Raw genomic sequence first — 27,008 nt, 5'->3', positions numbered from 1 at the left:
TCAGAGGAGACTTGGGAAGAAGAGTTCAGTGAGGCCCATCTGGTGACTAATTCTGGGCTGTGGAGAGAATTTAAAGGGAAGGTGGTCATGAGATATTTTAGACCCCCCAGAGATCGTTGCTAAAATGAACCAACTCCTGACACTTGTTGGCGAAATTGTGGTACTCACTTAGGAACCCATTCACACATATTCTGGTCATGTCCATTGGCTCCGTTTGGAAGGACATATTTAAAGCTCTCAATAGTTTCCCAACAACCGTTAACAAAAGACCAACAGTTAGCCATGTTAGGGGTACTACCAAATGGTTTTACAGGAAACAATAAAGAGTATCTCTTGAGAATCTTGCTTACAGCAGCACTAAAGTGTATCATCATTAAATGGTTAAATCTTGATTGATAAAATAAGAGAGATTTATCAGATGGAGGGAATAACACATGCTCTGCAGATGCAGAGAGGATTGTTCAGTGATGACCCATACATGCTTATTGTTTCAATAATCCAGCAGAGGTTCACTCTGTTCATTTATTGCTACTAAGATTGCCACGTCTTATTAATATTATTTGAAGTTTTTTTTAATTTAACTTCTACATTGCTGCCCTGTTCCTGTATCTGTTCAACTTGTGAACATTGACAAGTATAAGTTGCAAGGTTGTAAATTATAATAGAAAATGGGTTTTAAAAAAAGCTGAATGACAGCAGGAGCTCTGTTCCAGCACGCTTTGGCTGAGCAGCCAAGCCGTAGACTGATATTAGTGTGTGGTTAAACATGTGCTCACCTGTACAGCCTGATCTTGCTCCCTGCTAGTGGACTGGAGCAAGACGGTCAGATCATGCAGCTGCTGCTCTCTCTCCATCAGCTCAGCTTTAGCCTGACACATGAAAACTGTGTTACATTCATAAAACATCCTGGGCTTTGAAACCAGCAGCTCTCCTCTGTCAGTGTGCTGAAACTGAAACAGGTCACTGTTGAGGGGGGGTGGGGGCCACCCGAGCCTGCTGCCATTACCAGCAGGTTTGCTGTGTCTCCCAGCACATCAGCATGGAGGAGATTCGGGAGATGGACAGTTACTCTAGGAGAGCTGAAGGGCTGTAGCAGGTCCTGAACCCCTCAGCAGGTCTGCTTCTGCACAGGAATGGGATGACTGGCACTAGCCATAGAATACCAGTATTGGCAGATCCACCCTGTGTTTTTCACAGATGAAAGAAGCTTCACCCTGACCACAGGTCACACGTGAAAGAAGCTGTGGAGAGCGTTATGTTGCCTGCAACATTGTTACAGACACCATCACATTATGGTGAAGGACTTTCATGTAGGGATTGGTACCAAAGTACCATCAGGGTGTACACCTCACCCCTGGCGTCGTTGCCCACCTCTCAATTTTAAATACATGTAGACATTGAGGGCTAGCAGGAGGGACCATGCGCTTACCTGCTGCTCTCTGGCAGGTAGCTCCATGCCCTCCTGGGTTTTAAATGCACCTTAGAACACATATGCATCAACACTACAATGAGCGGGTGGAGGGAGGTTTGGAGTCTTCTCTCACCCCCGTTCTCTGCGACCTGCTGGAGCGGGGGGGCTAGGAGGAGGAGTTGGCCATCCGACTGCGGTCTGGAGTGTGGGGCCTCCCTGCTGCTGCGGAGTCGGGGCGGTCTGCTTCTCCCCACCGCAGGGAAAAGGGTAACACCACCTGGGTCTGGGTGCAGTTCCCCCTCCAGGGGCAGGGGCACCTAGACCCGGTTTGTAGAGTACGCTTGGGGAGTGTGATCGTGTGTACAACGTCTCTTTATGTCTGTCTCCACGTTGGTTGAGTGTGGAGTAAGTGCATATGAGAGCATGAGGGTGGGAATGGATGTTTGTGTCTGTGTGTGCCTGTATGTCTGTGTCTATATGTCAGGTTGGGTGTCAGGCGCCACCTCTCTGGGGACATCTTAGGCCCTCCAAGGTTTGGAGGCCTATCTCCACCCACCACCACTTCCCCTGCCAGTGGCGGACCCCCTCAGACATCGGTGCGTTGGTGGTTCTTTGTGTCCGGGGATGGGCGTCCAGGTACACACCGGCTCACTCCTTGGCGGCCGCTTATCGGGGCCTGGAGCCTGGGGCTCGCTCGGGCACTTCGGAGGTGGGGTGCCCCCGGCCTCTCGGCCTGGGGCTCGGTCACTCAGGGGCGGCTGGCTGCCGGCGGAGCTCACGGGCGCGTCACTGCAACTCCCCCTGGCTTCTGCTCCGCGGCTGCTGAGTGAGCCCTCATCTGGGACTCTCCTCAGCTCTTTCTGGGACAGTGGCGCGGCTGCCCCTCTGTTGGTCTTCCTTGGTCTCTTGTGTTCTGGGGGCCTCTGGATGTCTGGAGTTTTGATCTCCTCCATACCTGCTTCATGCCCTGGAGGACGGGGCTGTGGCCCCCCCACACCCTCTAGCAGATTATTACATGAAGGAACCTTTTAAAAAAAACAAGCGCGTCCATGCTCACAGGTGTACACACGGGTGATCACACCCACAAACTACACCCTTTTTGGCTCCTACCTCAAAGCACACTGTGTTCTGTTGATCTTATGTGCTGCACAATAATGTTTAATATTTAGTATTTACTGTCATATTCCCATATATCATTGATGTTGTTTATTCTATTACTCTTGTTCTCTTCTGCTTGCTTTCTTTTTTCTTTCTCAGCAGGTGATCCAGGTGATTGATATATGCATTTTTTTTCTCTGCCCGTTCTGTTGGTTTTTGTTTTTTGCCCTTCTCCCCCGTCCCTCTTCTCAGCTGTTTCTCTTTCCCTCTTTCTTTCTCCCCTTCTTTCCCCCAGTCAAGTCTGTCCCGTATTCAGTAAGTGAAAATAAAATAAACAATAAAAGGTGAATCAAATGGACCATTACGGCAAGGCTGGGATGGTCAGTTTGGTAAAGTAAATCCGTTGGGCATCTTTCTTTGCCTTTAGACAACAATTCTGATGCAAAAGAACCAAACGGGACAGGCAGAAAAAAAAAAAAAAAAGGGATTGGTAAGGACATCTTGATTACATCTTGGGATGAAATCCTTGTACCAGTGTCAGACCCTACACTGGTGCAGTGGGTCCTGATGTAAATTCAGTAGGACACCTCTGGGACATTATGTCGCGGCCCCAGAGACACTCCCAGGTTGCACCTCTGACTGTTCAGGAGCTCCATGATGCCCTGGGCCAGATCTGTTATCTCATCAGGAGCATGCCCCGATGTTGTCAGGCAACGTGAGGACCATACAAACTCCTCAGTATCATCTCTAACTGCTACAAGGAAATGTCATCCACACAGACTAGCCTGCTGCATCCGAATCTCTCTGTAATCATGTCCTTCATTCAGTCCTTTCATTCCTAACACTACCATCAGTCTGTATGAGCGTAGATCTGATGTGTTCTCATTTCTCGTTTTTTAAATGACACCTGCTGACATGAACACGCGTGTAACAGAAAACACGTGAAAAAAAGTCTCTTTTTTCTGTCCTGCAGTGAACTGTCCAGCTTCCATCACTGCAGGTATTTCAGTTAGCATTAGTGCTAAAGTGCACACAGAGTCTATTGAATGGGTTGGGTTATGTGTGAGCCACTGACCTGGTCTCTGGCCTCGATCAGGTCTTGTATTAGCTGCTCATTTGCAAGGTAGTAGTCCGCCTTTACATCTTCAAAGCGTCGCTGCCATTCCAGCTCCATCTGCACGCTGTTCTTCTCCAAGACTTTCTCTCTGTTGAGGCCAGCTCTCAGATGCTGTTTGTACCTGACAGGAAATTATAAATACAAAGAGATGATGCCCATACTCCCTGTTTATTACTCCATTCAATGCATCAGGAAGGACCTCCATGGCACTCCCGACTTCGTATTTCTTCTTTCCCCCTCTCACCTTTCAGTCTGTTTCCTGCTCCGCTCCAGCTCAGTCCTTAGTGTGGTTTCTCTCTCCTGCAGGCTGATGATTTGTGTGTCTTTCAGGACCATTTCACTGGACACCTGCCTGACATACTCGTCCCACTGAGTCCACATTTGTGGCTGCTCTGTGTGAAGCCTTTGAAAATGCAGACCGAATAAGACTAGTACTTAAAATATGGGCTATTATATTTTATATGTGATATTGCTGTGTGTTGGACTGAGCCTTAGGGAACATGGCGAGAAAAGGTGGCTGAGGAGGAGGACGTAAAATGAAATGCTGCTGTGAGAGAGACAGGAAGCTAATCCAGACACGCCCACGCCTCTCACGTGAGGGTCACTGTGATTAAGGCTCATGTGAGAATTTTAGCAGCTATGGTATCAGTTTCAAAATCCTAGGTCACTTCCTCGTTGAGTATTCATAATTCAATTCAATTCAATTCAGTTTAGTTTTATTTATACAGCACCAAATCACAACAGCAGTCACCTCAAGGCGCTTTATGTTGCACAGTAGATCGTACAATAATAGATACAGAGAAAAACCCAACAATCATATGACCCCCTATGAGCAAGCACTTTGGCGACAGTGGGAAGGAAAAACTCCCTTTTAACAGGAAGAAACCTCCAGCAGAACCAGGCTCAGGAAGGGGCGGGGCCATCTGCTGTGATTGGTTGGGGTGAGAGAAGGAAGACAGGATAAAGACATGCTGTGGAAGAGAGACAGAGGTTAATAACAGATATGATTCAATGCAGAGAGGTCTATTAATACATAGTGAGTGAGAAAGGTGACTGGAAAGGAAAAACTCAATGCATCATGGGAATCCCCCGGCAGCCTACGTCTATTGCAGCATAACTAAGGGAGGATTCAGGGTCACCTGGTCCAGCCCTAACTATATGCTTTAGCAAAAAGGAAAGTTTGAAGCCTAATCTTGAAAGTAGAGATAGTGTCTGTCTCCTGAATCCAAACTGGAAGCTGGTTCCACAGAAGAGGGGCCTGAAAACTGAAGGCTCTGCCTCCCATTCTACTTTTAAATACTCTAGGAACAACAAGTAGAATAGAATAGAATAGAATAGAATAGCCTTTATTGTCATTGTACAGAGTACAACGAAATTGGAGTGCCACTCCCTTGGTGCAAGATTCAATAATAAATATAAATGTAAAATATAAAAAGTACAATAAAATAATCGCAAGTACTCAAACAATAGTAAGTACGATATATACGGGATAGCAGCATTAATATAATGACAGTATGAATAGCAGCATAATATAATGACAGTATGAATAGCAGCATAATATAATGACAGTATGAATAGCAGCATTAATATAATGACAGTATGAATAGCAGCATGATATAATGACAGTGACGGTATGGAATAGGTTCAATTGTTTTTGTGCTTATTTACTACGGTGATAGCTCTGGGAAAGAAGCTATCCCTGAATCTGTTTGTCCTGGTTTTATGTGACCTGTACCGTCGGCCTGACGGTAATAGTTCAAACAGTTGGTTGCTGGGGTGAGAGTGGTCCTTGATGATATTGCCAGCTCTGCTGAGGTACCGAGAGTTTGCAGTGACCTCCAGGCTGGGCAGAGAGCAGCCAGTGATCTTCTGGGCTGTGTTGATGACCCTCTGCAGTACTTTCCTGCCCGCAGCTGAGCACCCTGCATACCATGTTGTTATGCCGTACGTTAGGATGCTCTCTATGGTGGCTCTGTAAAATGTCACCAGCAGCCTCTCCTCCAGGTTGTTCCTCCTGAGCACTCTCAGAAAGTGGAGACGCTGCTGGGCCTTTTTAACCACCGCTGTAGTATTTGCAGTCCAGGAGAGGTCATCAGAGATCTGCACGTCCAGAAACCTCATGGAGAAACCATGAGGTTTCCATGAGGCCTGCAGAGCGAGAGCGAAGTGCTCCGATAGGGTGATATGGTACTACAAGGTCATTAAGATAAGATGGGGCCTGATTATTTAAGACCTTGTATGTGAGAAGCAGGATTTTGAATTCTGGATTTAACAGGAAGCCAAAACAGGAGAAATCTGCTCTCTTTCTAGTCCCTGTCAGGACTCTTGCTGCAGCATTTTGGATTAGCTGAAGGCTTTTCAGTGAGTTTTTAGGACTTCCTGATAATAATGAATTACAGTCGTCCAGCCTGGAAGTAATAAATGCATGAACTAGTTTTTCAGCGTCACTCTGAGACAGGATATTTCTAACTTTAGAGATGTTGCACAAATGGAAGAACGCAGTCTTACATATTTGTTTAATATGTGCATTGAAGGACATGTCCTGGTCAAAAATGACTCCAAGGTTCCTCACAGCGTTACTGGAGGCCAAGGTAATGATGAGCTCTGAAACCTGACTGAAACTCTTCAATTAAGCCATTCCTCTGCAGATGCTCTGTTAGCTGTTTGACAACTACTCTTTCAAGGATGTTTGATATAAAGGAAGGTTGGAGATTGGCCTATAATTAGCTAAGACTGCTGGGTCTAGGGATGCTTTTTGACTACAGCCAGCTTGAAGGCCTGTGGTACATAGCCGGTTATTAGAGATAGGTTGATCATATTTAAGATCGAAGAATTAATTAATGGCAGGACTTCTTTGAGCAGTTTTGTAGGAATGGGGTCTAAAAGACACGTTGATGGTTTGGAGGAAGTAATTATTGAAGTTAACTCAGAAAGATCAATTGGATCATAATAACTTTATTACTTCATTAAACTCAATAGGTGCTGTTTACTCGTTTTACTGAGGCTACTGCTGGTTAGGGTTAACAAACACAGCTGACAAAAACACTGTTACTCCAAAGGCTACGGTGACTCACTGTTATTTCAAATTGAGGTTCTACAGAAGAGTTTGGCTCTGACTTACTTCTTATTGTGGTAGTCTCGCTCCACCTGTAATTTGTTCTCCATCTGTTTCAGCTCATCTCCACGATCTTTTATTCTGCAACACACACACACACACACACACTTTTACATAGCTTTAAATAACATCACTCAAGTAAAGACAACTCCTCGCAGTTGCACTGAAATAAAACTTGTTAATGTAAAGCAACATGTAGAGCTCCTCAGTCATCCTCACAGCCTGTGGACCACTAGACCCTTCAATCAACAGCTTAAACATACTGTGAAACATATTTTTGCAAATGACATATTTCCTGATATCGTTCTAGAGCCCTGTCCTGGTTTCATTTGGGGATTGCATGTTATCTAAACAGGGACAATAGAGGTGCATGGAATCTAGTTTGCAGAGCTTGTTGCATTGAAAATTAAACAATGACATTTAAATATTTAGCAAAACCAATTTGTCTTTCCAGATCCAACGTCTTAGTGTCTATTGATAGCCCACAGACCTCTATTGTTTTCACTAGAGGCAGACGAATGTTTCAAAATGTGTGCAAATAAAGAGAAGTTCAAATCGAGTTCATCATGACAAAGAGAAACATGAAAAAGTGCTGATGAGCGTCCCACTCTGAACAGCCCGACTGCTGAGTAACTGCAAACACACGGCTACACTGGTCTTACTTCATTATTTCCAACACCAACATTGTTCTGGTGTTACACGTTCACATGTTTTCACATCATCCTTCTCAGAACATGAAACAAATATTCTCACATTATTACAGATTTCTATCAGACATGGAGCTGAAAGCTAGTCTAAGTTTAGGAGACAGACAGCCTCTACTTTAAAGATCAGCCTTCAATCGCTCTGATGAAGCCTGGAGTTTGGCTGGGTCAGCTATCCTGCTATGGCCTCAGGCTGCAGGCCGACTGCCTCCATGCACTGAGCGTTTCCTCTTCACTCACCTGTTTTCACTCATGCATTTCTATAGTTCACCTCTCTGTCCTCTCCTTACTGACCCTGCATCTGTAGGAGGACACTTCCTGTTGAAAGGGACTTCTTTCCTCGCAGTTGTCAGCGGGCTCATAGAGGATCATGTGATCGTATTACAAAGAGCCTTGAGATGATTGTTATCATGAGGTGCAGTTTAAATACAATGAAAAAAATGTTTGTTTTAAAGCACAGCTTTCCACTCCACATGCTTCATGTCCCGCGCCTGCAGCATGCTACAGCGTGCCCATAACCAGCTCATGTTCTATAAAACCTCGCCTGGCTTAATATCACAAGAGTGACCACAACATCTGTAAAGTACATAACAATAATCATAAATGCAGTCACAGTTTTTTTATATCTATAGCTGCACGACTATAGTCAAGACAATTAATCATTATTAGGATTAAACATATCACTGCTTTCACATTCATGTGGTGCTGCCAGTGTACAAACCTTTGCATTATATAAAGACACAGAGCGCCTCTAAGAAGAAAGATGACCACACACACACACACACACACACACACACACACACACACACACACACACACACATCCTAATTGTAATGAAATCACTGTCCTCCTCTTTACACTGTGCCACATGCTTGTTAATTAAAACTTCTTTGCAGACAGGTAAGTTGTTTATTCACCTTGATTGACTCTCCAATAAATGAGAAGCTACAACAGGGATGTCCAAAGTCCAGCCCAGGGCCCAATCATGGCCCTAGGTCTGATTTTTTATGGCCCGCTGCCACAAACAGAATTAATAAAGCGTACTTTCTCTGTCCACCTTATGTTGTCAGCACCATGAGATGCGATGCATGAAAGCTTTATACACACGTCAGTAAGTGTCGTTTAAAATGAGGCTGAGATACTGACGTTTCAGGTCCACACGGTTTGATCTTTGTGTTACTCTGTGAATGAAAAGTCGTTTTATTCTGTTAAGGCTTGAATGAACCTGATCTCCATAATTCTTGTGTTATTGAAAATAAGGTGTGAAAAACACCTCTGAGCTGCACACAATCTGCAGCAAACAAATAAACCATCTTTAACTCCATTCATTAGACCTGCAGGACGGATGTGACTAAAACCTGAAGCAAATAACTCGACGTCAGTGAGAAGTGCTCACAGCGGGTCGTTTGGTGGACGGAGTTTCTCTCTGTAGGATCGTTACCTTGCAGCTTGATGTATCTTGAGGCTGCCGCTGTGATTTGGTGCTATAGAAATTGAATTGAACTGAATTTACATGCAGTGCAGGTTTTGTCACTTTGGAAAAATAACTACATGAGGGGATAACGCCTCCTCTGCCTGGTAAGTTGTCCTCGTTCCATCCAGGTCGTGGTTTTCTAAGGAGGTCAGGAAGAAAGGGACTGCACTTCACCTCTCAGCCCAACAGCTTCTTCACTTCTAGTCAGTCAGCTGATTACTTTCCGAGCTCATTAGACTCTAATGGATACGCTGCACCGGCTCACTGTTGTGGATGTCTGATTGAGTGCTGGGCAACAAGGATTAGTAACTTTTTTTTTTGTGGTGTGTTTTCAGACTACGTCCAAAAACAGATGATGTTGAGTCTCTTTGAGGATCAAGGTCCTTGTTATGTATCTATCTAACCTGGTTACTCATTCAGAGGATTCCAGGTAACTTCCAGCTCCATGGTGCAGCTAACAATCTCATTAACTCTGTGTATGAATCATTCAAACACAAAAAGTCTCTAACTGAAGGTATGAACCAGTGTTGTGTCGACACATAACAGCAGTAAATAAGTAAGCAAACAAAAACTGTATAGAGCCAAGAAGAAGAATGAAACTCACGGTCTTGGCCCTCAAAGCTGGACCATTGCAGCTGGGTCCTGATAACACTTACAAAAGAATCAATGTCAGATTGTACCTGTTCTACTGTGTTACAAGGAGCCTGTTGGAAAAACACTGCATTTGTTCCCATTTCTTTCACTGACTACAAAAAACGTCAAAGAAACAGGAAACAGGGAGAAAACGCTGAAGTACGCCAAATTACACAGATTTTGATCCACCGTGAGACACGTGAAAGACGGGAACAGCTTCATTTTTCACAATGACAGTAATCAGTCACACATTGGTCTCCCCAATGCACCACGTGCCCCGCTACAGTACTGCACAGCTACAGTACTGCACAGCTACAGTACTACACAGCTACAGTACTACACAGCTACAGTACTGCACAGCTACAGTACTGCACAGCTACAGTACTACACAGCTACAGTACTGCACAGCTACAGTACTACACAGCTACAGTACTGCACAGCTACAGTACTGCACAGCTACAGTACTGCACAGCTACAGTACAGTACTACACAGCTACAGTACTGCACAGCTACAGTACTGCACAGCTACAGTACTACACAGCTACAGTACAGTACTACACAGCTACAGTACTGCACAGCTACAGTACTGCACAGCTACAGTACTACACAGCTACAGTACTACACAGCTACAGTACAGTACTACACAGCTACAGTACTGCACAGCTACAGTACTACACAGCTACAGTACTGCACAGCTACAGTACTACACAGCTACAGTACTACACAGCTACAGTACAGTACTACACAGCTACAGTACTGCACAGCTACAGTACTACACAGCTACAGTACTACACAGCTACAGTACTGCACAGCTACAGTACTACACAGCTACAGTACTACACAGCTACAGTACTGCACAGCTACAGTACTACACAGCTACAGTACAGTACTACACAGCTACAGTACTGCACAGCTACAGTACTGCACAGCTACAGTACTACACAGCTACAGTACAGTACTACACAGCTACAGTACTGCACAGCTACAGTACAGTACTGCACAGCTACAGTACTGCACAGCTACAGTACTACACAGCTACAGTACTGCACAGCTACAGTACAGTACTACACAGCTACAGTACTACACAGCTACAGTACAGTACTACACAGCTACAGTACAGTACTACACAGCTACAGTACTGCACAGCTACAGTACTACACAGCTACAGTACTGCACAGCTACAGTACAGTACTACACAGCTACAGTACTACACAGCTACAGTACTGCACAGCTACAGTACTACACAGCTACAGTACAGTACTACACAGCTACAGTACTGCACAGCTACAGTACTACACAGCTACAGTACTACACAGCTACAGTACAGTACTACACAGCTACAGTACTGCACAGCTACAGTACTACACAGCTACAGTACTGCACAGCTACAGTACTACACAGCTACAGTACTGCACAGCTACAGTACTACACAGCTACAGTACTACACAGCTACAGTACTGCACAGCTACAGTACTACACAGCTACAGTACTGCACAGCTACAGTACAGTACTACACAGCTACAGTACTACACAGCTACAGCTACAGTACTACACAGCTACAGTACTACACAGCTACAGTACAGTACTACACAGCTACAGTACTGCACAGCTACAGTACTACACAGCTACAGCTACAGTACTACACAGCTACAGTACTGCACAGCTACAGTACTGCACAGCTACAGTACAGTACTACACAGCTACAGTACTGCACAGCTACAGTACTGCACAGCTACAGTACAGTACTACACAGCTACAGTACTACACAGCTACAGTACTACACAGCTACAGTACAGTACTACACAGCTACAGTACTGCACAGCTACAGTACTACACAGCTACAGTACAGTACTACACAGCTACAGTACTGCACAGCTACAGTACTACACAGCTACAGTACAGTACTACACAGCTACAGTACTACACAGCTACAGTACTACACAGCTACAGTACAGTACTACACAGCTACAGTACTACACAGCTACAGTACTACACAGCTGTACTGTTTCAAGTCCAATATTCTCCAGGACTCAGGCTGCTGTCCTGGGGTTTCAGCTTCAGAGGTCCAGCTCTGTGACTCTGACTGTTGTCTGTGCGCATGTGCTGAACAGCTGGGTGCTGTATGTCATATACAGATTTATAGCGGTATTATGGTGGACACCACTTTAATGATGACGTCAGTGGCTGTTTCCATCACAGTCGTGGTGCGCAGCCGCAGAGACAAAGTTACAAACGTATAACTTTTACACTCACAGTGTGCTGTAGCCGGTGCATCACTCCTGCCGCGAGCGCAGAGACAGCCCGGTCCCTGAACCTGCTGTTACCGGATGAAAACAGGAAGTGCAAAGACGTAACGAGCACGCGCTCACACATCCGCCTATCGTTGGGTTACCTTAAACAGCTACGTGCACACCTGCAGGCCTGGTCTTCATGCAGTCACCATGTCACAGCTGGCGTGAACTTTTTGGCTTATTCCCCTGCGAGGTAAGCGGTTTCCATGGAAACCGTGCGTCGGCTAAATTGCTCCCCGGCTACAGCGATGACATGGTTCCTGTTTACTGCTGTGGGTTCAAGACTGTGTGCGATGTTGTGTTTGGTATGAGATGACAGATGGGCGATGAGGACAGTGGAGCACGGACTTCGTGTTCTTCTAGAAGTGACAGCTCGGAAGTGCCATTACATTAATACATATAACAGTCATGTCCCACCTGCAGTGATCAGTGCTCAGCATCACGGAGCGCCACCCTGACATAGTTCTGATGGAGCACGGTGTTGTGCCAAAAACTGATTTCCAATGTTTCTGTGTATTTTTTCTGTGCAATATCTTTACGTATGTTCGTAAACAGACTTCGGCGAACACGGTTTACAAAGGGGTTATATATAGAATTAAAAAATTATCTGTTTTTCAAGTATCTTTACAACTCTGTGTTATTGTACTTACATTATAACCAATCCGGTCCTTTATCCTCACTTAAAATATTTTTACTGAACTATTGTAATATTTGCTGCCGTTTCTGCTGTCCTGTTGGCCAGCTTACTCTTACAAAAGACATTTTTAATGGTAATGAGATTTTTTTAACTGCATAAATAAAGGTTACGTAAAAGTCATTGCCAAAAACTGATTGCGGCTTCTACCTTGTTACACGAATGTTGTTTGTGGCTCAAGATGACTTTCAGGGGTGTCAAACTCAAATACACACTGGGCCAAAATTCCAAACTGGGCTAACATTAATATTTATTGAAAAACAAATCTTCCTCTAGATATAAGAATGAATCTTTTCTTATGAACTCAAACATGCTTTGCTGAAAAACTGAATATGGAACAAACAAAGCTTAATACTAAGCAATATATATATTAGCTGTATAATACCAGTAGGCCAGCTCTAATAGGAATTTGGTATGGCTTCGCGGGCCAAATGTAATTAGGCTGCGGGCCAAATTTGGCCCACGGGCCAGAGTTTGACACCTATGCTTTATGTCATCCATAAGGGATGCATTTAACATATGTTTCACATATTATAGCCCAATAAGTTACTTATAGCAATTTAAATACGAGCAATCAGTTTTTGGCAAATACCGGAAATCAGTTTTTGGAAGACGATCACTTTTTGGGACAGCACCGGCGTCATCAGGAGGAGTCTTCTGAGCTTTGTTGTGCTGGTGCTGGTACAGATCCCTGACTTGGAGCGGAGTCCGGTTTCCTGCAGTGTGGATCTGAAAGCGGGGCGTGGTTTAGGCTTTCCGTGTGCGCGTCATGCTTCAATAAAAACGAACAACGGACGCGCGCTCATGCGAGGAAGTCCAGCCGCCAGACGCAGACAGCATCTCAGCAGGTACGTGATCGATGAGCGATATTTGTTTCATTTCACACTCTGCTGTGATTGTCGTCATCACTGGGTGCTACAGGTGGGGCGCGCAGCGACTGCTTCACAGTTTAATACAAGTTCAAATAGACTTTAAACTCTCAGAGTGATGGAGCTCAGGTGTATCTCAGGTCTGCGTGATGCACTGAAAGCTGAAGCTCTTATTGCTCCAGTCAGGCGCATGTGTGCCCAGCTGCATGCATCACACCAAGTTTAGTTTTTGGTCATTCAGTCTATTAAAGCGCATCAGCACAATGTAGAAAAGCATATATGGGACATGTAGCTACTGAGAATGTACTCTGTGAACACTGGCTCGTTCCCCTCGTGTGAAATTATGGGAAGCAGCACAAAAGTAGGCGATTAGACAGAAAGTGTCTGCTCGTGTCCTGAGTCGCTGAGACTTCAGCAGCTACATAGACGTGCAGCGTTTTCACCAGGTTGACTCGTCCGTATCTGACTGATTTCAAGATAATAATAATAATGCTGTTTGGAATAACCAACTTAGTAATAAATTTCTTGTATACATAGACACCATGTTGCTGTTGCACTGCCGGTTTCCACTATATTCGCCGCACATACAGCGACTGTATCACTGATACCGGTTTGTGCCAAAAACTGATTTCCAATGTTTCCGTGAGTTTTCTATGTGTAATATCTTTACTTATGTTCGGTGAGCAGGGTTTACAAAAGAGTTTTATATCAAATTTAAAGGTTCCATGTTTTTCAAGTATCTTTTTGACTTTGTGTGATTGTACTTACATTATAACCAATCCGGTCTTTCTGTCCACTTAAAATATGTTTGCAATATCTGCTATCCTGATTACTCTTAAAAAAGATATTTTTAGTGTCAATGATTTTTTTTTAAAACTGCATAAATAAAAGGATATATTAACGTCACTGCCAAAGGTCGTGGTATTCTACTGGTGGTGCCTACTGGTGGTGGTCAGAGGGCCCGGTGGCGCCAGTGTCCGGCAGCCTCGCCTCTGTCAGTGCGCCCCAGGGTGGCTGTGGCTACAATGTAGCTGCCATCACCAGTGTGTGACTGTGTGTGTGAATGGGTGGATGACTGGATGTGTAAAGCGCTTTGGGGTCCTTAGGGACTAGTAAAGCGCTATATAAATACAGGCCATTACCATTCTAAGGAGCTCGGAGCTGCAGGATTGTTGTTTGTGGCTCAAGATGACTTGATATCATTCATGAGGGATACGTTGACATATGTTTCACATATTATAGACGACACTGGGCTGAAGAAACAACAGTATCTGTGCAGAGAATCACAGATTATGGTGGCAGAGATGTTGCAACAGACTTTTAATTCTGTACCAGAACATCTAGAAGGTTTTTGTTTTTTCTTTTGGTCTGTTGAAAGAAAGCCCACCGTGGCAAACAGTTCCCGTTAACATGCTCGATTCTGGGCCCTGCTGTCCTGAGTTTTCTCATGTCTAATGTAGGAACAGGAAGACCAGTTTCTATCCACATGTGTGTGACTCGTTGGCTTCTAACATAATACAAACTGTCCCTGCCAGTTAAACAGTCATTCTGTTCTTTATCGACATTTCCTGCTGTTTAGATTTACATTTTTTTTTACTTTTTATTTTATTTATTTGAACAACTCTCCTGTCTAGTAATAATAATAATAATGGATTGGATTTATATAGCGCTTTTCAAGGCACCCAAAGTGCTTTACAATACCACTATTCATTCACTCTCACATTCACACACTGGTGGAGGCAGCTACAGTTGTAGCCACAGCTGCTCTGGGGCAGACTGACAGAAGCCAGGCTGCCATATCGCGCCATCGGCCCCTCTGGCCAACACCAGTAGGCAAGTAGGGTAAAGTGTCTTGCCCAAGGACACAACGACCAGGACAGAGAGCCCGGGGATCGAACCGGCGACCTTCCGGTTACAGATGCGATTCCCAACCCCCTGAGCCACGGTCGCCCCAAGTACACATACAGTTTCTTCAGAAAAACAGAATACTAAGAGAGTCACAATATATATATATTTAATACACATATATAATGGTAATTAGAAAAATAAGATAAAGTAAAAGAAAAGAAAAGGAAACATGCCTGCGGTGTCAAACATTTCATTCATTCATTTCAAATTCTCTTTTTTCTGTCTATCTTCATTCAGCTCTCTTTTTTTTTTGTTGTACGTCAACCATTTTCCCCAGTCATTCAAAAAGCGTTCTTCCTTCAATTTCAGTTTATATGTAAAGTTCTCCATCTCCATAATGTCCTGCACCATTGCTACCACTGCTGCTTTCCTGGTGTTTCTGTCTTAAGCCAGTTTTTGGTGATGGCCTTCTTTGCTGCCAAAAGGAGAATCTGAGCCAGGTATCGATCCTTTACATCTACAGTACCTTCCAAGTATCCTAGATACAAAACAAGGCAGGTTCTGGGAATTGTATAACCTGATATATCACAGAGAGCTGAGTGAATTTTGACCCAGAAAGTGTGAATTTTTCTGCATTTCCAGAAAATGTGTGTATGGTCTGGTTCATCCCATCCACGCAGCCTCCAACATTGTTGTTGTGTATTGGTTTGTTTATTTTTAATCTGAGGTGTAATAAAATAGCGAATTTGATTTTTCCAGATGAATTCTCTCCACCTCAATGACTGAGTTGTATTCTTATGTTCTTTCCATGTTTCATACCACACCTCAGTGATTTCTTCACTCAGCTCTCTTTCCCATTTTACTTTAACATATACAGTTGAGTCCTGTCTTGATTCCATCAAACATTTGTAGACACTGTTTTTGGAATAACACTTTTATATGCCAGTATAATTATTTTTATAATAGGATGGATTTTGTCTTCCTCTATTTTTATGTTTTTATTAAAGTAATCTCTCACCTGTAAGTATCTGAAAAAATCCTTGTTTTTTAAGTTGTATTCCCGTTTTAATTCTTCAAAACTTTTAATTTCTCCTTTTTTGATTAATAAACAAATTGCTGTGATTCCCTTTTCATTCCAATTTTTAAAACCAAGATCCAATTTTCCTGGTCTAAATTCTTCATCGAAGGCTATCCATTTTAGCAAACCAAGCTCTTTGCCAATTCTCAACTCCTTTACTGTGTCATACCATACATTTAATGTAAAGGATATTATCGGGTTCCTATCTTGGTCTTTAGTTATGTATTCAGGGGTCTTTTTTATACCCATGTTTGTTTGGATTGGGACATTGAGTGTGGAGAGCTCCACATCCTTCCAGCGAGCCCCGTCATCATCACTACACCAATATGTTATCTGGCGTATCTGTGCAGCACGAAAATATTCTTTTAAATTAGGAAGCGACATTCCTCCTTTCTCCTTAGTAAGCTGTAAAGTAGTGTATCGTACCCTTGGCCGCTTGCCTTCCCAGACAAATCTAGATATATACTTATCCCATTCTGAGAATTGGGTTTGAGGTATGCTTATCGGAAGAGAGAGGAATAAATATAACAATCGTGGTAAGCTATTTATCTTTATCACATTTATCCTGTCACTAAATCCTAACGGATACGTATTCCATCTTTCCATATCCTGCCTTATCCTGTTATTTATATGTCCATAGTTACTTTGATATAGTTTGGCATAGTTTTTGGTTATATTTATACCTAAATATTTAAGGGTTTTTGCCTCCCACTTTATTTCCCATTCCTTAAGATTTTGAGTTGGTGTACAATTAAACATTAGAACTTGAGTTTTAAGTATATTTACTTTGTAGCCAGAAAGCGTACCAAATTTTCCTAACATTTCTGTGAGCTGCATAAAAGAGTTTGTGGGGTTTTTGAGGGCTATCAACACGTCCTCTGCAAACAGACTAATTACATGCTCTTGTCTATTGATTTCTATTCCTGTTATTAGGGCGTCTTGTCTAATCATTTGTGCCAATGGCTGACTATACAAGGCAAATAAGGTTGGACTTAAACAGCAACCCTGTCTAGTTCCTCTCTCTAGTTGGAACGTCTTTGTCAATGAGCCGTTAACTTTTAGTCTTGCAGTCGGTTTGTCATAGAGAGATTTAATACATTGGATTGATTTCGTAGTGAACCCGAACTTTGCCATGGTTAGGTACAGGAAGTCCCAGCTGACTCGATCGAAGGCTTTTTCTGCGTCTAAACTTATCAACGCAGCCGGTATCTTGTCTTTATGTATTTGGTGTATGATGTGTAGGGTCCTTCTAATATTGTCTTGTGCCTGTCTATTTTTGACAAAACCTGCTTGGTCCTCATCTATCAGGTCTGGTATAAACGACTGGAGCCTATTTGATAGGATTGTAGGGTCGATTTTATAATCAACATTTAACACTGATATAGGCCTGTAATTTTGGCAGTATTCTCTTTGTTTTTGTGGTTTTGGCAGCAACGTGATAATTGCCTCCCTCCAAGAGGAGAGAATCACATGTTTAGTGTGAGTCCAATTAAGAGTCTGGTGGAGTAAGGGTATCAATTCTTTTTTCAAATTTCTTGTAGCATTCGGCAGGAAACCCATCACTGCCTGGTGCCTTGTTTGTTCTTAATTTTCCAATCGCTTGCTGTCATGCGATCATTTTGTATTGTTCCAATAGAGGGTGGATCTAAGGCATCTAAAAATGTTTTGATATCATTTAGGTCATTATTAGTAAGTGCATTTTGGGTATACAGGTCCTTATAATAATCGGTAAAGATACTTTCTATCTCTTCTAGGTTATGTGCCATTTGTTCTGTCTTAGAATTATACAATTTGTTGACTGTTGTTTCTGTAAACATCTTGCCAATAGCCGTGCAGCTTTAGGGCCTGATTCATAGTAGCTCTGTTTTACATATCTTGCTTTTACTTCTGTTTCATATAAGAGTAAATTATTAATTTTCTTCTTAATATCTTTCATTTGTTGTTGTATCTTGACATCTACCTTGCGTTTGTGTTTATTCTCCAATTGTGACATTTCAACTACATACTCGTTATATTGCTTCATCCTTTCTCTTTTAAGGTTACTTGATATTGCGATTAGTTTCCCACGTATAACTGCCTTCAAACAGTCCCATAGAAAAACTGGATCTTTTTCACTGTTGTCATTTTCTTCTACATATGTTTTGACATCTTTTTGTATTTGTTCTACCACAGATTTATTGTTTAATAGCCCCACATTTAGTCTCCATATTGTGTTTTTTGGTCTACCTTTAAGATAGATTTTTAAGTAGATAGCACTATGGTCCGACACATCTGCCACTCCAATCCAACAATCTGTTATTATATCTCTATTCCCTTTTTGCATAAAGAAGTAGTCTGTTCTTGAATATACATAATGTGTTGCTGAATAATGACTATAATTCCTCTGTAGCAGATGGAAAGCTCTCCAGACATCAAAATAGTTAGTGTCTTCCAGTGTATGTCTTACTAATTTTGGAATTGAATTTGTATTTTTCTTCAGGCTGGTTGTGTCCAAATGACTATCTAATATCACATTGAAATCTCCTCCACATATGCACATACCTTCTGCTTGTAGCACAAGAATATCAAAAATTAATGTGAAGAATTCCTTATTACTTTCAGGGGGCATACACATTCATCAATGTGACCAGTGTTTGATGAAACACACCCTTCACTATAACATATCTACCTTCCTTATCCTTTATTTCTTTGTGAGATTGAAACTTAAGGGAATTAGTTATCAGAATTGCAACCCCTCTTTTCCTAGAGTTTGTGTGAGAGCTGTAAAAGGTGTTTTTGAACCCAAATTTCCTCAGTTTTTCATGTTCTATTTTTGATAAATGAGTTTCTTGTAGGAAAGTTATCTGTGTCTTCTCCTTTTTCAGTTTAGTCATAATCTTGGCCCTTTTAACTGGGTTAAAGATTCCATTAACATTTAAGGACATACACTTTATTTCTTCATGTGTAGTGAGCATTATCCTTTTGTGATTTACTGGCTGTCTTTTGAGACCCCCACAGGCACTCCATTGAACCCTTGTTTAAACAAAACATTTTCATTAACAAGTTACAAGTTAGTTTAACTTTGTACAGATAAGAGGACTTCAATAAAGAGGTACCAGCCACCTTCCCCACCTGTTGTTCCTCTCTTTGTTTTTGGGGGGTATGTCTCTCATATTGAAAGGGCCCCCCTCCAGTAATGAGATATGACTCACGAAAGATTGTCACACTCATACTAGTCCTTATTATTATATTATATAGTCCATCCCTAGCCAACTTTGTGTTTCCATGTAATCCTACCAGACACACCTTAAATCCATCTTGTTGTCATACGTCTCCATATACGCCTCTCATGCATGGTTATTGTTATGCTGAAATTCTTGAAGTCTCTCACGAGCTCGCCTGCGAGCCACCCCAGCAAACGTGGGCCGGACCGGTTTCCATGTCGCTGCCCCGGTTGACAGACTTCCCTCTGTGCTCTCTCTCTCTCCTGGCTGTTTATCCCTTTTTCCACGTTGTATCCTCTCGCTTGCAGGTCGTTAGCAGCCTCCTCTGCTTTGCCACACGTTTTCACTCCATTTGGCCAGTGGACTCGCATCTTGCTGAGAGGAGTCTGGAAGCGGATGCCTTCTTTAATATCTTTTTGATATTCACGTATGCTTTACGTTCTTGCACCATTCTTGCCGAATAGTCGTGGTCAAAATAAACCCTGCTTCCGTCCAGAGTGACTATTGACCTTTTTATGTATCATCTCTTTGGTTGTGAATTGTTGGAAATTGACAACGACTGACCTCGGGGGGAGACCTGCTGCTGTTTCGGGGTTAACGCTCGGTGTGCGTGTTGAATCTGGAGGTTGATGTTAATATTAAGCTCCTCTCTGAGCCAGACTTCCAGAAACTGGGCCAGCGATTCTGCCTTAGATTCGGTTCCCTCTTGTATCCCGTAGATCCGCAGATTGTTACGTCTGGATCGCAGTTCCAAGTCATCCAATTTGGTCACCATCGATTTTTGTTCTCTCATTAGTTCTGTCAGGGTTTGATTGGCCTCGTGGCTCCACGTCTCTATTTCTTCTGTGTGCGTCAGCGCAGCTTCTAATTTCCCTTCTTGTTCTCTAAGTTCTGTAGTCATGCTCTTAAACTGCTGGTCGATGTCTTCTTTGAATTTAGACAGTTCGTGTCTCATTTGGCCGGTAATTTCTTCTTTGAATGTCATGAAGTCTGATTTCAATTCGTTTTGGAGTGATTGAATTTGTTTGCTAATACAATCCAGTCCGTTTTGAAACGCGGCCATATTAGCTTCAGGTGCTAGCTTGTCCTCGTTGTTCGGGTGTTTTATGTCTTTACCTTGGGTGTCCGTAGTTCTTTTATTCTTTGCTTTGTTGTCCCTCCGCTCATCTTCCAAAGTTGTTTTGTCTCACGCTTTAATTCGTGTTTTAGCGGAGTTTATCTACTTGGCTTGCGGGAGCTCTGTACTTATGCGACCGTACTGCTCTACCGCCACACCGGAAGCCCCCTAGGTTTACATTTTATTTGTTCAAATTTTACAAAAGGTCATAATTCAACAAGCTCATATTCTCACAGTCATTGAAGGTTTCTCATTTATATAAGTATAATTAGAGCCCACTATTCAAAGACATGCATGTTAGGTTGTCTGATGATTCTGAATTGGTCCTGGTCATACTGTCCTTTCCAAGCATACAGCACTTTGTTCTATAGACCTGCTACGAGCCATTTGTTTCCTGTACACTGTTACAGGAGCCGGTCTGCATTGCTGGCAGTAAGTTGGACTCCTCCAGGGCTGCTCTTTGTCACCGAGTCTGTGCACAGTTTTTATGGACAGAATTTCTAGGGAGGGAAAGAAGAAACTGACGGACTTATTGGGGGCGTGGCCACAGTGAGCCGGACCCTGCACCGGCCCGTTGTGGTAAAGAGAGAGGGCATAGTGTAAAAGCAGAGCTCTCGATTTACCTGCAGATCTACTTTCCTAATCTAACCGTCTGTGACGCAGCATTTTGAGTTCTTATGCTGAATATGTGCTTAGTTATCGTGTTGCCATTATTAGTTAGGATTTAGTTGAGTTTTATACTTGTTTAGGTTTCCATCGATGTCCCCTTCTGTAAGTCTGTCCTTGTCTTCATGTCTACATCTCTCAGTGTTTCCTGGTTTATTTTGAAAGAGTCGTGTGTTTCTTTGTTCAATGTGTTTAGTTTCACTTCCCCTGCAGCGTCATTATGTTCATTTCAGTCAGCTGTGTTTCCACTTCCTCCTGTCTGTATTTAAGTCCTCTGTCTTCTTCTCTGTGGTACGTCCCTTCACGTCTTATCAAAGTTCATTCATAGTTATCACAGTTTAGACACAGTTATTATAGTCTGTCACTGCTCATGCTGCTTTATTTTTGTATTCATGTTCACAGCCTAAATAAACAGTGTGCCTTTTTAAAAAAAAACTTAGTTCCACCTCCTTCCCTCTCTGCTCTTGGGTCCACTGCATCATCACATTGGCGTACCCCGCCGTGACAGTGGCACTGCTGAGAGACATTTGATTGGAGCTCTGGAGGAGATGGCTTTGAGACAGGGAGGTCTGGGTGTTCCTGCCGCAGCCACAAGCTAGTGTTCAGGCATGGTACAAAGCAAGGAAATACTTACTCTGAATAATCAGTCAGACTTATTGTAAATTGTGGACCACACACACCAAATTTCATTTTAAGTGTTCAACAAAAGGGACGTGAGACAACAGAGCCAAAGCGCACCACTGTAAAGGAAAATGTCTTGCCTAATTTATGGTATACAAAAAGAAACACAACTTCATAAAGACAATTAATAGATCAAAAATAATTCAGGAAATGTGATTATTTTTTCCATGTAACTTGGAATAAGTCAAATTAATTATCCAACTATAGCCAGCTACACCTAAATGAAATGAACTGTGTTTCTAGAAGATGTTCCTTAAACGCAGACATGAGCACACTCCTGATCATAGGCAATGGAAAAAAAGCCACATAACCTTGATGACAGCTGGTCCCTGGGATACCCATCAAGATAGTCCTCATGCCACACCTCATCGTTGCCTCTTGGTCATGCTTTATTCAATTCAATTTAATACAGTGCCAAATCACAACAACAGTCGCCTCAAGGCGCTTTATATTGTACAGTAGACCCTATAATAATGGTAAATGGACTGGTTCTTATATAACGCTTTTCTACTCATCTGAGCACTCAAAGCGCTTTACACAACTTGTGCATTCACCCATTCGTAAAAGCACATTTTTCTAAATGCTTTATAGCTAACATTCACACACATTCATACTCCGATGGATGCATTGGAGAGCAATTTGGGGTTAGTATCTTGCCCAAGGATATTTGGCATGCAGACTAGGGGAAGCCAGGAATCGAACCACCAACCTTCCGATCAGTAGATGACCTGCTCTACCACCTGAGCTACAGCCAGAGATAATAGATACAGAGAAAAACCCAACAATCATATAACCCCCTATGAGCAAGCACTTTGGCGACAGTGGGAAGGAAAAACTCCCTTTTAACAGGAAGAAACCTCTGGCAGAACCAGGCTCAGGGAGGGGCGGCCATCTGCTGTGACTGGTTGGGGTGAGAGAAGGAAGACAGGATAAAGACATGCTGTGGAAGAGAGACAGAGGTTAATAACAGATATGATTCAATGCAGAGAGGTCTGTTAACACATAGTGAGTGAGAAAGGTGACTGGAAAGGAAAAACTCAATGCATCATGGGAATCCCCCGGCAGCCTACGTCTATTGCAGCATAACAAAGGGAGGATTCAGGGTCACCTGGTCCAGCCCTAACTATATGCTTTAGCAAAAAGGAAAGTTTGAAGCCTAATCTTGAAAGTAGAGATAGTGTCTGTCTCCTGAATCCAAACTGGAAGCTGGTTCCACAGAAGAGGGGCCTGAAAACTGAAGGCTCTCCTGTCTCTACCACCTGAGAGCATCTCTGTATGACATTATAAGGCTCATTAAGCTTGAGTCAGACAAACTGACTGGAGATTATTTTTTAAATAAAGAGGAGTTTAGTATTTTGGCCCTGGGTTAGACACAGGAGATAGTTTGATTGTACTGTCATGAACTTTAACATTTAACTGTAGAGTTTGAAATGTAGCTCTAGGGTTTCTTTACGGTTTCTCTAAGCACTGCATGGTCTGTACTTGGATTAGCTGAGAATCCACTTGGAAGATCGGCAAGTGTCTGGAAGATTTCCTCCTTGAAAAAATTGCCCTTGTTGTAGCATGATTGAGTTCAGATTTTTGGAAATGACCTTATAACCCCTCCAACAGATTGATAGGTAGCAACATTTAATTCATTTCTGACAACTGCTGATGTCTCCAGACCAGCAAACAGCCAGACAAGGCCGTACGTGCTGATGATCCAGTAACTTGCAGCACTGTTAGCTTGCTGAGGCTGCATAGCAGGCTGAGGAGATGCTCCTGAGAGACAGCTTATGTTTGCTTTATTTTTCCTTTTTGTCACAAAGTCTGTTTAGTATGATTTACTCACATATTGAAGAATCTGCAGCTGTGGCACAGCTTTTGCATTGAGTTGGTTGATGGCTGTATTAAGTCTGTGCTTTGTACCAATGTGTCTACAGTTACTGACCTCATCATAGCTCCCAGAAAATAATGGGAGGAGCGGTGTTGGATGATGGACCTCCTGGAGTGAAGGCGCCAGATGGAGGCTGGGGTTGGGCAGTGTTGGCGGGATGCTTCGTCATCACTGGCTTCTCATACGCGTTCCCCAAGGCTGTCAGCATCTTCTTCAAGGACCTTATTCAAGAGTTTGAGGTTGGCTACAGTGCCACAGCTTGGATCTCCTCAATACTGCTTGCCATGCTATATGGCACAGGTACCCAAGTATAACACATGAAACTGCTAATAACTGATTGCACACGTATTCTGTGTACTGACTGATGAACTGTGTTCTTAGGCCCTCTGTGCAGCGTGCTGGTCAACAGATTTGGCTGTAGGCCGGTGATGATGGTTGGAGGAGTCTTTGCTTCAGTGGGAATGATTCTGGCTTCCTTTGCCAAAAGCATCACACATATTTACCTCTGCACTGGAGTTATTACAGGTAGAGTCACAAAAAGTGTTAAATATTTAGACTTTGTGAACAAATTTATGCTCAGAGTGGCAAGTACTAGTCTGTCTGTCTTAATTGAATAATTGATCCAATAATCAATTAATGATTCATTAACCCTGCAATGTGACTCATTTCTCTATACTTGCGTCTCTCTGCAGGTCTGGGTCTAGCAATGAACTTCCAGCCATCTCTGATAATGTTGAACTGCTACTTCAGTGAGAAGCGTCCTCTAGCCAATGGCTTGGCAGCAGCAGGCAGCCCTGTGGCGCTATGCTGTCTGTCTCCATTGGGGCAGAGTCTCCAAAACCAGTATGGTTGGCGGGGTGGATTCCTTATACTAGGAGGCATGCTGTTCAACTGCTGTGCCTGTGGTGCTCTCATGCGGCCCCTGTCCACCCCTAAGAAGTCCCAGATGCTGGAAGAAAACACTCTGCTGGCTGCAGACAAACCGAAGGCAAAGAAGAAACTATTGGACTTCAGTGTGTTCAAGGACAGAGGTTTTGTAATCTATGCCATTGCAGCTTCTGTGATGGTGCTAGGCTTGTTTGTGCCGCCTGTGTTTGTGGTCAGTTATGCTAAAGGCCTTGGCTACAAGGACACCAACTCAGCACTGCTGCTCTCGATCTTAGGATTTGTTGATATGTTTGCCCGACCTGCATCAGGACTCATAGCAGGCATGAAGCGTGTGCGGCCTCGAAGCGTCTATCTCTTCAGCTTCGCTATGATCTTCAATGGGTGCACTGACATCATAGGATCGCAGGTAACATTGCAGTCAAGTCCTCTTCAAGTAGAATGCTTCCAGTTGGCGAGTTGTCTTAATGATTGCAGATCTGGGTCGTAATAAGTGAATATTGTAAACTGGGCCGTATACGTAGTGTGAAACCTGTTGTCTCATTTCAGGCAAAGAACTATGCTGGTCTGGTGGTCTTCTGTATTTTCTTTGGTATATCATACGGGATGGTTGGAGCACTTCAGTTTGAGGTCCTCATGGCCATTGTGGGGAAAGAGAAGTTTTCCAGTGCCATCGGCCTGGTGCTGCTAATGGAAGCTGTTGCTGTGCTGGTGGGACCTCCTGGAGCAGGTCAGAGTATCCAAGCAATGATGGTGCTCTCTCTGTTACCATCCCGCCCACATTTAGAGTAAAATATCTCATCTGTATAATAACACCTAATCCTCAGATTATCAGTTTAATCTGCATCTCTTCACATCTGCATGGGAAAATGTCCGAGGACAGGGTTGCAACCACCATGTTGCCCTCGATGCAAAACAATATTAATGATAATTATTAAAATAATAGAAAGCTAGTACGGTGGGGTTTTTCTGGATGGGTTTATACTGTGAAGTTTACTACTTAATCACCTCAGCCAACATGAGTAGATCCAGACTTAAAGTGTTTGAGCTTCAGATGCTTTTAAGCTAGCTATAGCTGTCCCAGCACTTCCCGAAGAACATCAGCTGTCATGTCTTTTACAGAGATGTTGACTTTGTGTATCTGTTTAAGATAAAACCAAAAATAACAACCCTTGGTTCATCCATAGTCAGTGACAAACACTAGGTCATGTACTCTGCTCCATCTTTCTAACACGCATGGACACAAACCAACCGTTACATGTGTCCCTTTCTTAGTATCCTCCTTGTTTTTATAAAGTGATCACGGGAACAATGAACAACATTCATACTAACACTGTTGCACTCTCCACCAGGTCGGCTCCTGGACGCTACCCATCAGTACATGTACGTGTTCCTGTTGGCGGGCTGTGAAGTGACAGTATCTGCCTTTGTCATTGCCACCGGGAACTTTCTTTGCATTAGGAGGGAACGAGAAGATGGACAGGCTAAGATTGAGATGGCCGTAAGCGCCGCTGAGCTGGAGGGCCTCAACCAGGCGGCAAACGAAGAACACGATGGAGGCAAAAAGGAGCAGACGGGAAAAGAAAATGGAAAAGTCCGTGTTTTGAAAGTGCAGGAAGACATGACTGTGACGGAGGCACCAGAAGACACCGGGAATTAACATTAGTATTAGCGAGATAGCATAAATTGTACCGATAGGACACAGAAAGATCTGATGCTACGGTAAAAAAAAGAAAGAACTGACATTTGATCACAAATGTATATCCAAGTGTCACAGGTTCACTAGCTGCTTTCAGCTGAAATGGCTCTAACGCCCCACACCTGTAAGAGGAAAAACTCATCACCAGTTTGAGTGTAGAATCATCTTTTTAGTTATCGGTCTTATTCATCTGTAAAAAACATCCTACAGCTGCTTTCAATCACATCTCCGAGTCTGTGAGCAGACGCAGCTCGTCTTCAGGGTGAAGCTTGACGTGCTAATAAAAGAACATGTTTGCAGCTCAGTCTGTGGGTTCCTCTGGGTCATTTGTGCAACGGTTTCTTGGTAAATTATACAAGAACAGGAAACATATTTAGAAAGAATGGCTGTTGTCATCCAACATGCCCATAAAAGGCTTCACGATATACTGCTGCTGTTCACCTGCTTGTCTTACTCTGCTGGACAGTCGTCTGTTTCACATATAAAGTGCTGTTTCTTATTATTTTAATGTGCTGAATCCAAACCTGACAATTAAAATATCTGATTAGC

General features: G+C 43.1%; 2 protein-coding genes across 3 annotated transcripts; one reads left to right on the top strand and one right to left on the bottom strand.

The window, feature by feature from the left end:
* LOC146567880 (coiled-coil domain-containing protein 57-like) lies at window positions 1–12,101 on the bottom strand. Its single transcript, XM_085283480.1, has 6 exons — window positions 11,945–12,101; window positions 6,748–6,822; window positions 3,871–4,029; window positions 3,585–3,747; window positions 777–869; window positions 1–57 (listed from the first exon to the last, which is right to left on the bottom strand). The coding sequence occupies exons 2-6, from the start codon at window positions 6,789–6,791 to the stop codon at window positions 1–3; spliced, it is 516 nt and encodes a 171-aa protein (XP_085139606.1). The 5' UTR covers window positions 6,792–6,822; window positions 11,945–12,101.
* On the top strand, window positions 11,776–27,008 carry LOC146567879 (monocarboxylate transporter 4-like). Of its 2 annotated transcripts, XM_085283557.1 has the most exons (7): window positions 11,776–12,036; window positions 13,225–13,385; window positions 23,922–24,175; window positions 24,257–24,400; window positions 24,568–25,169; window positions 25,310–25,490; window positions 26,113–27,008. In XM_085283557.1, the coding sequence occupies exons 3-7, from the start codon at window positions 23,953–23,955 to the stop codon at window positions 26,418–26,420; spliced, it is 1,458 nt and encodes a 485-aa protein (XP_085139683.1). In that variant the 5' UTR covers window positions 11,776–12,036; window positions 13,225–13,385; window positions 23,922–23,952; the 3' UTR covers window positions 26,421–27,008. The 2 variants fall into 2 exon arrangements, with proteins under 2 accessions (XP_085139683.1, XP_085139684.1); XM_085283558.1 differs by lacking the exon at window positions 13,225–13,385.

Source organism: Mchenga conophoros, linkage group LG8 (genome assembly GCF_057382185.1).
Source record: "Mchenga conophoros isolate Kocher_MC1m ecotype Shallow Benthic linkage group LG8, M_conophoros_male_GT1.1, whole genome shotgun sequence".
In the NCBI taxonomy this organism is placed as follows: Eukaryota; Metazoa; Chordata; class Actinopteri; order Cichliformes; family Cichlidae; genus Mchenga; species Mchenga conophoros.
Note: the sequence above shows the minus strand (reverse complement) of the source record. Positions and strands in the feature narration are given on the sequence as shown.

Excerpts from the sequence above, each read along its gene's own strand:
- LOC146567879 (XM_085283558.1), top strand. The coding sequence starts at position 23,953 with ATGGGAGGAGCGGTGTTGGATGATGGACCTCCTGGAGTGAAGGCGCCA. Across the intron at positions 24,401-24,567 it reads CTGCACTGGAGTTATTACAG|GTCTGGGTCTAGCAATGAAC; the intron begins GTAGAGTCACAA and ends GTCTCTCTGCAG. Across the intron at positions 25,491-26,112 it reads GGTGGGACCTCCTGGAGCAG|GTCGGCTCCTGGACGCTACC; the intron begins GTCAGAGTATCC and ends ACTCTCCACCAG.
- LOC146567880 (XM_085283480.1), bottom strand. The coding sequence starts at position 6,791 with ATGGAGAACAAATTACAGGTGGAGCGAGACTACCACAATAAGAA. Across the intron at positions 4,030-6,747 it reads CGAGACTACCACAATAAGAA|GCTTCACACAGAGCAGCCAC; the intron begins GTAAGTCAGAGC and ends GCATTTTCAAAG. Across the intron at positions 3,748-3,870 it reads AGCAGGAAACAGACTGAAAG|GTACAAACAGCATCTGAGAG; the intron begins GTGAGAGGGGGA and ends ATTTCCTGTCAG.